Below are 15,881 nucleotides of genomic sequence, written 5' to 3' on the forward strand. Positions count from 1 at the left end.
TGGATTGAATAAAGCACCAGTAGTCTTCCAAAAATATGTGAACAGCATATTCGGTAATCACCTCTATAAATACACTGTGGTCTATCTAGATGACATTTTGATCTTTTCCAAGGATTTGACCTCTCATTGCAAACATGTGCAAAGTCTTAAGCCAACTTCGGATTGTGTAAGAATAGTCCAAATTGGAGAAATGCATCTCTGAACAGGAGAGGATTGGATTCCTGGGATATATTATCTCTAGGACCAGTCTTCAGATGATCCTGAGAAGCCTTTCGCAAACACCAACTGACCTCATCTTAAATGGTTAAAAGCTCTTCAGTGTTTCTTAGTATTCTATAACTTTTACAGACAACTCAAGAATTATTCAAGGGTAGTTGCTCCCATCACAGTTCTTGTCAGGAAGTCTAAGAACACAAAGAATTGGCCTCCTGAGGCTGATAACACATTCTTTCACCTAAAGCAACTTTTCATACCTGCACCAATTTAATGGCAACCAAATCCTGTTCAGTCCTGTGTCATCTGGGCGGTGGTGGACAGGTTTTCTATAGCTGCTTATTTTGTACCCTCAAAGTCAGAGCTTTTATTAAAGAAAGCTCAGGCTGCATGCATTTCCTGAAAACAATTTCAGATGGGGGGGGGGGGGGGGGGGGGGGGGGGGGGGGGGAGTCCAGTTCACTTGCAAGTTTTGGAGAGCTCTCTGCAAATGTTTCAACATTAAATTGAATTTCTCCTCAGCATATCATCCTCAGAGTAATGGTCAAAGCAATCACCTGGAGTGAAGAAATGCCTATAGAAGGGACGTTGCTTGGACAACTTGCAGAGGCTCTGGACACTGGCTTTAGAGGGTGAGACAGGAGCGGATTGGCTACCGGTGTCTTGAGACCAGAGTCTAGCTATGGATTGGCTGGGAGCAAGACAGGTGATATCCAGTTTATTTGAAGTATCAAGGGTGTTTATTAAGGAATCACCATGAAATTTGGACCCTTAAGGTAACCCTTCCTCCCGAATCAAAAAATCCAAACCAAATTAGTTTGTCTGCTTAAAGTTTTGAGTTACGGTAAAAACACACGTTTTTCGAAAAGACTTAAAAACGCTAGGTTCAATCAACATTAGATATCCCAAATTTTTTGTATGTGCTTAACAAAGGTATACATTGTGAATAGATAAAGTAGGTGTAATAGGGTGCGCTAAATGCGTGAAATACACATGAAGAGTGTGTTAGCACACTCTTCATGTGTATTTCACGCATTTAGCGCACCCTATTACACCTACTTTATCTATTCACTATTTCACATCGGTACAAGGGAATACCATTGGTGCAAGGGGGTAGCTGCTTTTGCTATTGGCGCCATATTCGTTCTCTATACTTTTTCTATACCAAAGGTATACATTACTACCACACAAAAAATAGCATGGTACTCTGTTTCATAGTGGAGAAAAAAAATCATGAAGTTGACGTTTAACTGTTTGTTCTTCAGTCTCAAACACCTGTATGCTTCATCGATGTGATAAATGCCCAGGTCTGGAAGCACTTCAGAAAATAGTTGAAAAACTCTCTCATAATAGTGACATGGATGATGAGGACACAATTGTTTATAAGCAGTGGGTCCACACTGACCAAAGTAAATTGGTTACAATCACTAGTACTGAAGAACAATTCCGTGAAGTTTTTTGTAGTGCTGCTGATGATGCGACAGCCCACCTGTATACAGCAAATGCGCAGGCTGAATACCTACGCCAGTTGAAGGAAACCATTCGACCAGAAACAGAAGCTATGTGTTACTAGATTTTCCAGAAAATTATTAATTTGTGTGTCAAGATGCAATTCAAAGATTCCACTGGGACACTTCACAAGCAACACTTCACCCATTTGCTGTATACAGATAGAGCCACGCTCATCTATGCTGCAATGCATGGGTACGGCATACGCATTGCGGCATTGTGCGAATGCGATATGCTGCGACTGATCACAGCCGGCGTTCGCTCCTTAGGCTTCCATTGGTGTGCATACGCGTGCATTTGTGGGCACACTTGCCGCGAGGCAATGATAAGCGTGGCTAACATCTGTTTTTTAGGCAAGATGATTGTGTGACACTTTAAACTGTGCGAGTCTGTGTGTTATAAGTGATACCTGTGACCATGTAGCCTTAACTGTGCATGCCTTCATTACGGTGGATATGAAACACTTAGAGGAACTATTACTAAAATTGGAGTATGTTCACTAGTGATGGTGCTAGTAAACATCTAGCCACCCGCACCGGTCTGCAAGCAGTGGACACTCATCACATCTTGACACATTTGGACCTGTATAGCTGGGCTGAAAAGATACATGGCATAAAGTTTTTCTATGCATCTCAAAATGAAATACAAGACTGCAAAACCAAGCTGCATAGCTGTCTAGAAACAGCAAAGACTGTGGTATGAACACTTGCTCAAACCAGTTTCGGCCTATTAGTTATGATGAACTTCACATATTCTGATTGTCATCAGATGACAAGAAGATAGCAGGAACCACAGTTTTTTTTTTTTTTGGGGGGGGGGGGGGGGGGGGTAATCCAATTACAGGTGAAAATACATTGGACGATCTTTCCCGATGTTTCACCCCTTTTTTTTACAGGCTATCAATGAAACCTGTGTGTTTTGGGTAGAAACAGACCCTTTTCCGTGGATTTTGTTTTGCCTGCCTTAAGCAGGTGAAACAAAATCCCTGATTAGCAGACACGAGCCGCGGCTTTACGGGGCTAATTGGATAGCCTCCGGGGGGACAATTAGCCTTGTTAATTTACTCCTGCATAACTCCTTTAGTGTCACTATGACCACAGTCACATAAAATGTAGACAAAAGTGATCTGGAACATACATAGCAGCAGTGTACAATAACATCTGGTATATTGGGTATATAATTCAATGTAAGTAGGAGGAACAAGATGTGCTGGTACACTTCATGAAACGAAACTAATCAACAAATGTGTTGTCGTGGCCTTCAGTGTTTTGTTCCTTTTATTCATGTCCCCTGTGTAACGGAAGTGCCCACTATCCAAGGAAGGACTGGAAGGCACTGTCTGCTGGCACTTTAAGGAAAATTACAGACCGTTACAGCAGGTTCCAAACAAGGGAAAGATAATGCGACTGTTGACTCAACTTATGTCCAAATTTCATGATTTCTTGTGTTAATTATGTATGCAGTACAACAGTAATTGAACATCAACTTCATGATTTTTTTTTAATCTCCACTATGAAAAACAGAGTACCATACTGATTTTTTGTGTGGTAATAATGTATACCTTTGTTAAGCACCTCCAAAAATTTGGGATAGCTAATGTTGATTAAACCTAGCGTTTTTAAGCATTATCGAAAAACGTGCGTTTTTGCCGTAACTCAAAACGTAAGGCAGATAAAGTGATTTGGTTTGAATTTTTGGATTCAAGAGGAAAAGTTACCTTGGGGGTGGAAACTTTGTGGTGATTCCTTAATAAATACCCGTGATACTTCAAATAAACTGGGTAAAGAAGCCGCGATAAGTAAATAATGTAATAAATTGAAAAATCAATATTTAATAAATGAATTGTCAGACAGTCGAGCTATTTAGCAGAAATAGTTGTTTTGATATCCTGTCTTTACTAAAAATAAAAATAAAATAAAAATCTGAGATGGGTGGTGGACACACCTGGTTGAACGGACATGGAATGACCCAGCAGTTTTCGTGAAAAACTGCTCCAAACCCTTTGTCATTTTTTTAGTAACCCATATCGCATTTCCATACTTATAATGAGAAAAGCGATACGGCAAATTTACTAAAAATAAATAAAAATGTAAAAAAAAAAACACTACACTGTGCCCTGTGATATTAACGCCAGCTCAGGCTGGCGAAATTACAGGGCAGTACTGCGATATGCTGCCTTCTGCCCAGCTTTCTCTGCCTCGATGTACACACAAGCTGATAACTGGTTAGAACAAAAAAATAAATAAAAAGTAAAAAACATCAACAAAAAAAACCCATACTTAACAATCCAGGGAGACAGTGATCAGTGCGGGCTGACGGTCATCGGGACCTCCATGTGCTGTGCTATGACCCCGGTGCAGTAAAGTGATGCTGCAAAACGGCAGCTCACTTTATAGCACCGGGGGTCACAGCAACGCACAGGATCCGATGCCTGCCAGCCCTTCAGTAGCAGCGATCACCAGCTCCCTGGACTGGTGAGTATATTTGACGATGGGGGGGGGGGGGGGGGGAGAAGGGCGTCCTGACGGTAGTGGTGATGTCGGCGCATGCGCAGCAGGACATCGCGGTATTTTTCTGGAAGAATACCCCAATAATGTTGCGGATTGTCATCGCAAGCTCTGTCCCTGCAAGAGATAATTGAGACTTCCGTGCGATGTAATCAATTATCGCTGTGCGGATTAGGTTGATTTTATCACATGCCATCTCCTGACTGCCGGTCACATAACTACATCCCGAGAGAATGGTTAGAAAATAGCCTACAGAGACTCATAGGTATGACTCCCAGATCTTTTTCTTCTGCCATTTAAAACTGACGGGAGAGATGAGGTTCTGGGAGTCATGGGATGGGATATTCAGCAACATTGCATCGGATTTTGGGCCTAATTCAGACCTCATCACAGCAGCAAAATTGTTCTCTAATGGGCAAAACCATGTGCAGTGCAGGTGGGGCAGATATAACGTGCAGAGAGAGTTAGATTTGGGTGGGGTGTGTTCAAATTTAAATATAAATTGCATTGTAAAAATAAAACAGACAGTATTTACCCTGCACAGAAACAAAATAACCCACCTACATCTAAATCTCTCTGCACATGCTATATCTGCCCCCCTCCCCCACCCATGTAGTGCACATGGTTTTGTCCATTAGAGAACAATTTTGCTGCTGCGATCAGGTCTGAAGTAGGCCGTTTGACAATTTACCAGAAATGTCCACATTAAAAAGGTAAGGGACAGATATGGGAGGTTGTCAGAGGGTTAACAGGACATTGCAGGCAAAAAGTGAGATTTTAGCATTCTGCTCATAGGCAAATGTGCAGGGCCGCCTCTAGGCACGTTCGACACGTGTGGCTGCGCTGGGCGCAACCCTCAATGGGGCACATCGATTTCTTAACGCCATTTTGGCTATCCGGGTCCCTCGCTGCCTCCTTTTCGGAGTCTGCCTGGGCTATTTTATTATTATTACAATGCAGTCGATCTCGCCATTTACTTCCGGGCAGGAGGGAGGAGCAGCACCCGGCCTTGTGTGTGCTGGCCGAGAAAGCAGCAGCCCGGCGCAGACGTCCCATTGGGACCCCGTCTGCATCCTCCCCCTTGACCAGGTACCCATAACGATCCACAGTGCAGTGGACACCTGGCGGTGGCTGAAGGAGGAGCGGAGCACACACATTGCGAGCCCGGGGCTCCAGATCCACAGCCAGGCCCACACCCAGGCCCAGGTCAGCCAGGCCGGTCTCAGCATACCAGAGGAGGTTCCCGGCAGTCTGACTTGCTTCTGGGGCAGCAGCACACCAGAGGATGTTCCCCTCTGCCTCTCCCCGCATATTTTTGAATGTAAGTGCTACTGTTAGGTCATCATGTGGGGGCCTAGGGGGTAAAGAGAGAGAGATAAACCTGCTGTCTGTACTTTTGCTTCCCCCATGCAGTGGGTGTCAAAAGCATCACCTCCTCCATAATTCTCGCTTTGTCCCCACTTTCGTGTCCCTGTCCTCGCTCTCGTGTCCCTGCCATTACATCCGTTCTGTCCCGTCCCTTCCCTGCATTTACCTCCGTCCTGTCCCTGCCATTACCTCCGTCCTGTTCCTTCTGTGTCCTCTGTCCTGTCTTTGCCATTACCTCTGTCCCTCCTGTCCTGTCTCTGCCATTACCTCCGTACTTTCCCTGCCATTACCTCCGTCCCATCCCTGCCATTACCTCCGTCCCGTCCCTGCCATTACCTCCGTCCCGTCCCTGCCATTACCTCCGTCCCGTCCCTGCCATTACCTCCGTCCCGTCCCTGCCATTACCTCCGTCCCGTCCCTGCCATTACCTCCGTCCCGTCCCTGCCATTACCTCCGTCCCGTCCCTGCCATTACCTCCGTCCCGTCTCTGCCATTACCTCCGTCCCGTCCCTGCCATTACCTCCGTCCCGTCCCTGCCATTACCTCCGTCCCGTCCCTGCCATTACCTCTGTCTTGTCCCTGCCATTACCTCTGTTCTTTCTGTCCTGTCCCCAGGGCCGGATTAACGCTCCGGGAGCCTGAGGCCTGGGTTACTTAAATCAAGGGGGCCCCCAGACACACACACATATATTTATATATACACTGCTCACAAAAATAAAGGGAACACTTAAACAACACAATGTAACTCCAAGACAATCACACTTCTGTGAAATCAAACTGTCCACTTAGGAAGCAACACTGATTGACAATCAAGTTCACATGCTGTTGTGCAAATGGAATAGACAACAGGTGGAAATTATAGGCAATTAGCAAGACACCCCCAATAAAGGAGTTGTTCTGCAGGTGGTGACCACAGACCACTTCTCAGCTCCTATGCTTTCTGGCTGATGTTTTGGTCACTTTTGAAAGCTGGCGGTGCTTTCACTCTAGTGGTAGCATGAGACGGAGTCTACAGCCCACACAAGTGGCTCAGGTAGTGCAGCTCATCCAGATTGGCACACCAATGCGAGCTGTGGCAAGAAGGTTTGCTGTGTCTGTCAGCGTAGTGTCCAGAGCATGGAGGCGCTACCAGGAGACAGGCCAGTACATCAGGAGACGTGGAGGAGGCCGTAGGAGGGCAACAACCCAGCAGCAGAACCGCTACCTCCGCCTTTGTGCAAGGAGGAACAGGAGGAGCACTGCCAGAGCCCTGCAAAATGACCTCCAGGAAGCCACAAATGTGCATGTGTCTACTCAAACGATCAGAAACAGACTCCATGAGGGTGGTATGAGGGACCGACGTCCACAGGTGGGGTTTGTGCTTACAGCCCAACACCGTGCAGGACGTTTGGCATTTGCCAGATAACACCAAGATTGGCAAATTCGAAAATGGCGCCCTGTGCTCTTCACAGATGAAAGCAGGTTCTCACTGAGCACATGTGACAGACGTGACAGAGTCTGGAGACGCCAAGGAGAACGTTCTGCTGCCTGCAACATCCTCCAGCATGACCGGTTTGGCAGTGGGAAAGTAATGGTGTGGGGTGGAATTTCTTTGGGGGGCCGCACAGCCCTCCATGTGCTCGCCAGAGGTAGCCTGACTGCCATTAGGTACCGAGATGAGATCCTCAGACCCCTTGTGAGACCATATGCTGGTGCTGTTGGCCCTGGGTTCCTCCTAATGCAAGACAATGCTAGATCTCATGTGGCTGGAGTGTGTCAGCAGTTCCTGCAAGATGAAGGCATTGATGCTATGGACTGGCCCGCCCGTTCCCCAGACCTGAATCCAATTGAGCACATCTGGGACATCATATCTCGCTCCATCCACCAACGCCACGTTGCACCACAGACTGTCCAGGAGTTGGCGGATGCTTTAGTCCAGGTCTGGGAGGAGATCCCTCAGGAGACCATCCGCCACCTCATCAGGAACATGCCCAGGCATTGTAGGGAGGTCATACAGGCACGTGGAGGCCACACACATTACTGAGCCTCATTTTGACTTGTTTTAAGTACATTACATCAAAGTTGGATCAGCCTGCAGTGTGTTTTTCCACTTTAATTTTGAGTGTGACGCCAAATCCAGACCTCCATGGGTTAATAAATTTGATTTCCATTGATAATTTTTGTGTGATTTTGTTGTCAGCACATTCAATTATGTAAAGAACAAAGTATTTAATAAGAATATTTCATTCATTCAGGTCTAGGATGTGTTATTTTAGTGTTCCCTTTATTTTTTTGAGCAGTGTATATTGAATACATCCACACACACAGCAAACGTATGCACAGCACACACACATACATACATACATACATATACAAACACTGTCACACACAGCATTACCTACACACAGCATTACCTACCTACACACACACACACACACACACACACACACACACACACATATACACAACACACATCATGCAGTCACACACAGCAAACATATTGTCACACCCAGTATACATACACACAACATCAGTGGCGTGCGGTGAGGCACTGCAGCCATAATGTCCGCCGAATCCCACCGATGACCCCTACCACTGCTGAGCCAATGCCCGCTACTGCCCCTGAGCTGATGCCCGCTTCCCCCGCTACCGCCAATGGCTTACAAACTCGCCCACCATCAACTACCCGGACCCTCCACCACTAATTCGTATATCAGTCCGATGCCGCCACCAATGCCCACAGCCTGCCTGCTTATCAAACATGTGATGAGCATGCGGCTAATATATTGTAAATTTTTATAGAAAAAAAAAAAATTGTGTTTGGGACTGGGGAGGGAGTGGGACAAGAACATGAATGCAATTTTGTTGTCCAAGGCTTCCATTAACTTAATAGCACCGTAGGTGTGGCACTATTAAGTTAATGGAAGTCCTGGACAACAAAATAGCCAGCAGTGGGTGACAGGGAGAGTATGACACCAGAGAGAGGGTGACAGCTGTGGGTGACAGGAAATGGGTGACGCCAGGGAGAGGGTGACAGGAAGAGTGTGACACCAGGGAGAAGGTGACGCTAGGGAGAGGGTGGCAGCAGTGGGTGACAGGGGCATGGCTTCATGGGGGAAGGGTCGTGGACACAGAATAGAACCAATTCACATTACATCCCACAGTAGTGTCTGTCAGTCACATTACACCACACAGTAGTACCCCTTATACACATTACGCAAGGTAGAGCCCCCTATACAAAACAGGAAAAATAAAACACAGGGGAAAAAACTATTCATGCCCTTTACATTATTTGTCATTTTTGCTCCTTATAGTAATGCCCATTCCACATTATTCCACACACCGTAATGCCCATTCCACATTATTCCACACACCATAATGCCCATTCCACATTATTCCACACACCGTAATGCCCATTCCACATTATTCCACACACCGTAATGCCCATTCCACACACCATAATGCCCATTCCACATTATGCCACATACAGTTATGCCAGATACCATTTTATGCTCCACTGCCTCCCCTGACTGCACGTCCCTGCACAACATATATACAGCTTTCCTACAAACACACACATAGCATGCATACATGATCAGAGCTCTCTGTGATGAGAGCAGTCGTCAGCCAGGGAGCTGCTTCAGTTATGCCTGCGATGCAGAAATGGAGTCAAGGCTGTCTCCATCTCTAAAAAAAAACTAATTTGGTCTTGCAAGGGAGCCCCCTGAGATTTGGGGGGCCCAGGGTAACGTACCCCCTGGGCCCCTCCCCTTAATCCAGCTCTGCCTGTCCCTCCTGTCCCTCTGTTCTGTACCTGCTGTTACTTCTGGCCTGTCCCTATATAATGGCTTCCATGTAACTGGCACTGTACGGGGGCATTATGTGTATCTGGCACTATAGGGGGGGAATTATGTGTAAGGGGCATTACTGGGGGCAGTACGTGTAAGCAACTATTACTGTGGCCATTATGTATAAGTAACACTAATGTGGGCCTTATGTGTAAGGCGTGTGTGTGTGTGTGTGTGTGTGTGTGTGTGTGTGTGTATGTGTAGAGGGGGGTGATAATATTTATAGTTTTATGACGTAATATAGTTGCAGGGCGACAGGCACACTTTCCCAGAAGCACGTATGTAACTTTTGTAGCTACAAAGAGGCTTTGCAGTGTAGAAAAGAATCATGTGCATTAAGGGTTACCAATTACCATATAACTCTGTACTGTATACATAAAATAGTCCTAGTGCAAGGCAGAATTATAATATAACTAGCACAGATCTGTGTCTCCAATATCCCCAATATAAAATGTAAGCGTGCATGTCAATTTGCACGGGATGTAGTTATGTAAATTGCGGTCACATTACCGACGGCTACATCCCGCCCCCCTCTAAATCCCGACAGTCCACATGCCGACTAGCAGGGACTATTCCCACGACACCCATAGAGTGGGAATAGAACCTGTGTCGAGTGCAGCTCGCCACCGAGCCCACAGCGTGGCGAGCACAGTGAGCTGACCGCCGGGATCCCCAGCGGCGGTCACGCATACCCAACCCAATTGCACAGCTTACCTGTAAGCCGAATTTAGGACATCTTCCTTCCTATACCAAACCATTAGTTTACAAAGTAAATGCACCCACAGAAATCTCCTGCAAGGGTAATTAATGCTGCAGACCACAGTCCCCAGCGTCATCAATAATTAACTATAGTTTGCCCTTATGTACCAAACTCAGAAAATTGGAGCTTTCAGAGTTTAGCAGCATCCTTAGATGGAGTAAACCACTTTATGTCTAAAGAGGTATTCCCTCCGGCCAGCTCCGGAACCTGACACTGTGCGCATGCGTGGTGTTAGATTCTTTGGAGGAGTCCTTCTAATATTGTAAAGACTTCCCTAATGTGCTGTGTATGTATCGTACAGGGAAAACTGTTACCACTACCGCTGTCCCTGTGAGTTACTTATAGGGTATAGGGGTCTATTCAATTGATGTCAGATCCTTTCCAATGTAAAGGATCCGACAGTTCAGTATTCAATTTGAGACCAAATCCGACGGGTTTTGGACGTTTCCGACAATGTGAATCCGACTTTTTTTTTAAATCGGATTGACATTGTTGAAAACGGGACTAAAACCTGTCAGATTTGGCCGCAAATCCGACAAAACACGTGGATCCGCGACTAATCCACCAATCCACGTGTTTGCCACAAGTCAGAAAAATGGCAGCCCCATTGAATAGAAGGGAACATTTTATTTAAAAGAAAAAAGTCCTTTAGGATAACACATAGACAACATAATAATAATAATAATAATAATAATAATAATAATAATTATTATTATTATTATTATTATTATAATAATGAAAATGTGGAATGTGCCAATTTCTAGATTAAAACATTGTAGGCAGTTGCTGGTGCTATGCAGCCCCAATGGTCAAGAGAAGAAAATACTGTGGAAAAGTAAATTATATCAGTTTGTCTCTGGATCATGTCTCTGTCAGAGGTTTAAGAAAACAGGAAAAGCAGCTGGAACTATTCAGAGATGACGTGATTAATCTGATCTTTCCATTGGTAGAAAAGAAAACCCTGAATAATTAGCATTTCATGTTTTTGACATACATATTATCAAAAATTATACCTATACCACTATTTTAATAAGAAAACATCCTGTTCTGATAAATTAAAAAATAACTTTTACATAAAAGAACCCAGGTCTTTATTGTCTGTAAAATCAAAATACAGCAGTTGCCACATAAACAAAACAAAAAAATGGGGAGGTGCAAAGAATGTGCTGATTGGAAAAGGCCAAAGAATGTGCAATTGCAAATGGTTTCTACTTTCTAAATGCTTGGGAAATTTCTAAAGTTTTTATGCTTGACCTGTGTCATTATAGTACGTAACCTGTAGAATAAATGATAGTACCATCAAATAAATCACCTGCCACGTTGCATTCCAACATAAGCCATCTACAATCTGCGAGTGCCACCAGTAGTTTGGTGTGTGATATACTGTATTGGTGTGTAATTCAGGAGTGTCCCGGTTTTATATATTATATATAGTTAAATAGAAAAAAATCCTTAGGTGCTATTTCTGAAAGTTTGAATAGATGAGGTGAGAAGTAGAGAGATCTAAAGCACTAACCAATCATCTTCCCTCATTTTACAGGCTGTATTTGAAAAATGACAGTTAGGAGCTGATTGGTTAGTGCTTAAGGGTGTGTACACACGGCGAGATATTTTCTTTGGATTTTGACTATACAGTGAAAATCGCAAGAAAAGTTAGTGCAGATCGCAAGGTGAAAGTCACCTTGCGATCCCGGTTCGCGGTCCCGCCAGGTCGGCATCGCAAGAAAAGATAGGCTGTGCAGGCAAGTCAATCCTTGCTAGATCGGTGTGCTATCTAGTTCATCTCACATGTCAATGACATCTCACATAAGCCAAAATCTCACATAAGCCAAAATCGTAAGCGCACATAGTCCATATCTCAAGAAAAGTTAGTCAAAATCTGTGCTATCTGGGCTTCGGGGAGTTCAAGAGAAATCGCAAGTGAAAATCGGGCATAGCAAGGATCTCACCGTGTGTACACACCCTTAGTTCTCTCTGCTTTTTCTCTCTCCATGCTTTGATAAATACCCCCTTAATCATATATTGGAAACACAACATAATAACATTTCATAAATCAAATACTTCTTTTTACAGGCACACAGGTCACAAAAGGTTTTTCTTTTTTTACAAACCTCATGGGACCCTACACATACACAATATACAGGCTTGTTCCCTCACTCCACTGTTTGTCATTAAAAAAAAGTGAAATGTGTTAGGTAATAATCTGGGTGTCTCAGTACCCACCTTAGCCATGGATGGGATTTTACTGTTTAAGGCAATGAACTTATACAAATGCAGATATATAATGCATCACACTGGAGCCTAAATTTTAGTTGTATATTGATAAATACTTACTGAAATGAAGGCTTCCCATATTGTGTTGCTGATGTTTGTAATGCTGTGCTAGGCATGGGTGACTCTGCTGCTGCTAGCACACCTGAGCAGCTGAGGCAGCAGCTTAACCCCTCGGCCACCAAATGTTTAAGAAATCAGTTAACCCTTTATTTCTCAGCAGGAGTACGGAATACAATTATTGTTGTATTTGCTGAACAGTTATCATGGCAGTACAATGTGTGCCTGAGCGTAACTGAACATGTCAAGAACATCAAATTTCCTGTTAATTAATTTTGAAACAATATTAAACAATAAAAATAAAAATAAATCCCAGGCATATCTTTTGTGCCAGCTGTTGGGTTGACGCGAGAGTGCACTGATGATGATGATAATGATGATGACGAGTAGTCCCAAAATTCAGCTCTGCATACAGTGGAATCACTAGTGTATCTATAATGGGTGCACATGGGCCCCTGGTGTCCAAGGGGGCCCACAACGCACACCCTGCACCCATTTTTTCAATACTTACCCTACAGAGTTCCATTTTGGCGGCAGCCATATTTATGGTATTTCATGCTTGTGTAGTAGGAAAATTGATGGAAAAATGTCCGCTGCACCATTTTACCAGAGACCTGCTCTGTGCACTAGCCATGAACATTTCACTGTGATAAAGTACCAGCCAATCAGCTCTTAACTGCCATGTTACAGACTGGATTTGAAAAATGACAGTTAGGAGCTGGTTGTTTGGTACTTTATCACTGTGTAATTTATCACTTTTCAAGTCTTAGTATATCTCCCCCTGGGACAGCACTAGTGTCTATTAGTGACCGTAGTGCCCAGAGTCTATTGCTCTGCCAGCTAGAGAGGAGGAGGCAAGGAAGGAGACTGCACATGATTCTCCTCCACTCTTGATGCGCCCCGGGCTGGACTATAGGCATGTTTTTCCCATTTGCACAATATGGGAGCACATTCGCTCAGTTTCCATCCAATGCATCAAACAGGACCAATATGTTTACAATGTGAGGTGTAGTCTGCTTGTAGTTGCTGACTTTATGGCTGCCACATCTGGGAGGGTACAGACAGGTTGGACAGCGGTGGATGTTATGGGTTTTGTCATGGGGTGGGGAGGGACGTGATGTGGAGAAAGAAGCTTTGGATGGGGGCGTGGCTGTGCAATTGCATTATTGTAGCCATGTCCCCCACTGTACAGTGCAGAAATTACCGGCATTGTACAGTCGAGAGCGTGGCCATGATGAAGCAATTCAGGGTGAATCATATTATCGGCCACCAGCTCCGGGAGACTTACTTGTTGTGGGTGTGTTTGTTGGCTTCTGTGCAGACATACATTGGGCGTCAGTATCAGTCCCACCTTTTGCACCCAGCATAGTTACGATTCCAGACGTAAAAGCATTGTATGTTGGGGGATAGGCGTCTAGATGCATCTTCGGCCTATAGGGGTGGGTTCTTAAATTCGCATAAGAACGTAAGTAGCCTGTCGTGGCCGTACGGAAAAGCAGCTATGGATGCATCAGACTCAGAATTAAGACCAATGCATCAATTTAGAAAAGTATTATGCCATACCTCCCAACATGACTCTCTCCAGGAGGGACAAAATGCTCTGTTTCTGGACTTTTTTCTTAATATATGATTGCTGGCACCTGTTTTGAATAGGTTAATGGATAAGAAAGGTGTTTCAGCACAGGTGATGGCAATCATAAATTGAGAGAGAAGTCCAGGAGCAGAGCATTCTGTCCCTCCTGGAGAGGGTCATGTTGGGAGGTATGTTATGCTGGGATTTATGATGCACATATACTGTAGGCCTTATTCTGAGTTGGATATAACGTGCCCATGGCAGCCAGATTTGCAACCTTATTCTAATGCGAGACTCTGTAAAGCTTCATGCATACGCAAAACCTTCACCCCCCCCTCCACACACACACACACACACACACACACACACACACACACACACACACACACACACACACACACACACACTATTTTCCCCCCTGCAGTTACAAACATGGGTGGTCAGTCCGAGTTGTTCGCTCGCTGCCGATTTTCGCAGTGCAGCAATTAAGTGAAAAAACTGCAAAAATGCGCATGTGCATGGTACGCAGCGTGCATGCGCTAAGTACTTTCACACAAAACTTTGTAGATTTACACAAGCTCAAGCAACGTTTTTTCATCGCTTGAGTGATCGTAGTGTGATTGACAGGAAGTGGGTGTTTCTGGGCGGAAACTGACCGTTTTCAGGGAGTGTGCTAAAAAACTCAGGCGTGTCAGGTAAAAACGCAGGAGTAGCTGGAGAAACGGGGGAGTGGCTGGCCGAACGCAGGGCGTGTTTGTGACGTCAAACCAGGAACTAAACGGACTGAGCTGATCGCAATCTAGGAGTAGGTCTGGAGCTACTCAGAAACTGCAAAGAATTATTTAGTAGCAATTCTGCTAATCTTTCGTTCGCTATTTTGCTAAGCTAAGATACACTCCCAGAGGGCGGCGGCCTAGCGTTTGCAATGCTGCAAAAAGCAGCTAGCGAGTGAACAACTCGGAATGAGGGCCATTGTGGCCTATTTATCAACGAGTGTTAAAACTAGTAAGTAATAAATCTTGTTGTGTATGATACATGATGCTCCAGCCAATCAGCTCATACCTGTCATGTATTCAGCTCCTGTCATGTGTTTAAAAAATGACAGTTGGTAGCTGATTGGCTGGAGCACCATTTATCTTACGCAACAAGTTTTATCACTCAGAAAGAGTTTTATCACTCGTTGATAAATGAGCCCCATTGTCATCAGTATCTGCAGTTTCAGCAGCCCCATGCTGGGAGCAAAAGAAATGGGCATTCCTTCTACTGTATGTGCACTGCTTCAAGTAGCATGGATGTCTCTGGCTACATAATCATGACAATCCCATGAGACAGATATTTTCAGTATGGGGGTCATTCCGAGTTGTTCGCTCGCAAGTGAATTTTAGCAGATTTGCTCATGCTAAGCCGCCGCCTACTGGGAGTGAATCTTAGCATCTTAAAATTGCGAACGATGTATTCGCAATATTGCGATTACACACCTCGTAGCAGTTTCTGAGTTGCTTCAGACTTACTCGGCATCTGCGATCATTTCACTGCTTGTCGTTCCTGGTTTGACGTCACAAACACACCCAGCGTTCGCCCAGACACTCCCCCGTTTCTCCAGCCACTCCTGTGTTTTTTCGGGAAACGGTAGCGTTTTTTCCCACACGCCCATAAAACGGCCTGTTTCCGCCCAGTAACACCCATTTCCTGTCAATCACATTACGATCGCCAGAACGATGAAAATGCCGTGAGTAAAATTCCTAAGTGCATAGCAAATTTACTTGGCGCAGTCGCAGTGCGGACATTGCGCA

General features: G+C 44.8%; 1 protein-coding gene across 3 annotated transcripts in view; it reads right to left on the reverse strand.

The window, feature by feature from the left end:
- Positions 1-12,627, reverse strand: part of LOC134910441 (uncharacterized) — a 145,545-nt gene extending 132,918 nt beyond the window's left edge. Inside the window, exon 1 of one of the 3 annotated variants that reach the window (XM_063918474.1) lies at positions 12,519-12,627. In XM_063918474.1, the coding sequence (XP_063774544.1) occupies positions 12,519-12,574 (56 nt within the window). In that variant the 5' untranslated portion in view covers positions 12,575-12,627. Of the gene's footprint in view, positions 1-12,407; positions 12,449-12,518 lie in introns of those variants that run through there. The other 2 variants (XM_063918476.1, XM_063918477.1) reach the window with 2 other exon arrangements.
- Positions 12,628-15,881: the final 3,254 nt, after the last annotated feature.

The sequence above is a fragment of the Pseudophryne corroboree genome, chromosome 4, assembly GCF_028390025.1.
Source record: "Pseudophryne corroboree isolate aPseCor3 chromosome 4, aPseCor3.hap2, whole genome shotgun sequence".
Taxonomy (NCBI): Eukaryota; Metazoa; Chordata; class Amphibia; order Anura; family Myobatrachidae; genus Pseudophryne; species Pseudophryne corroboree.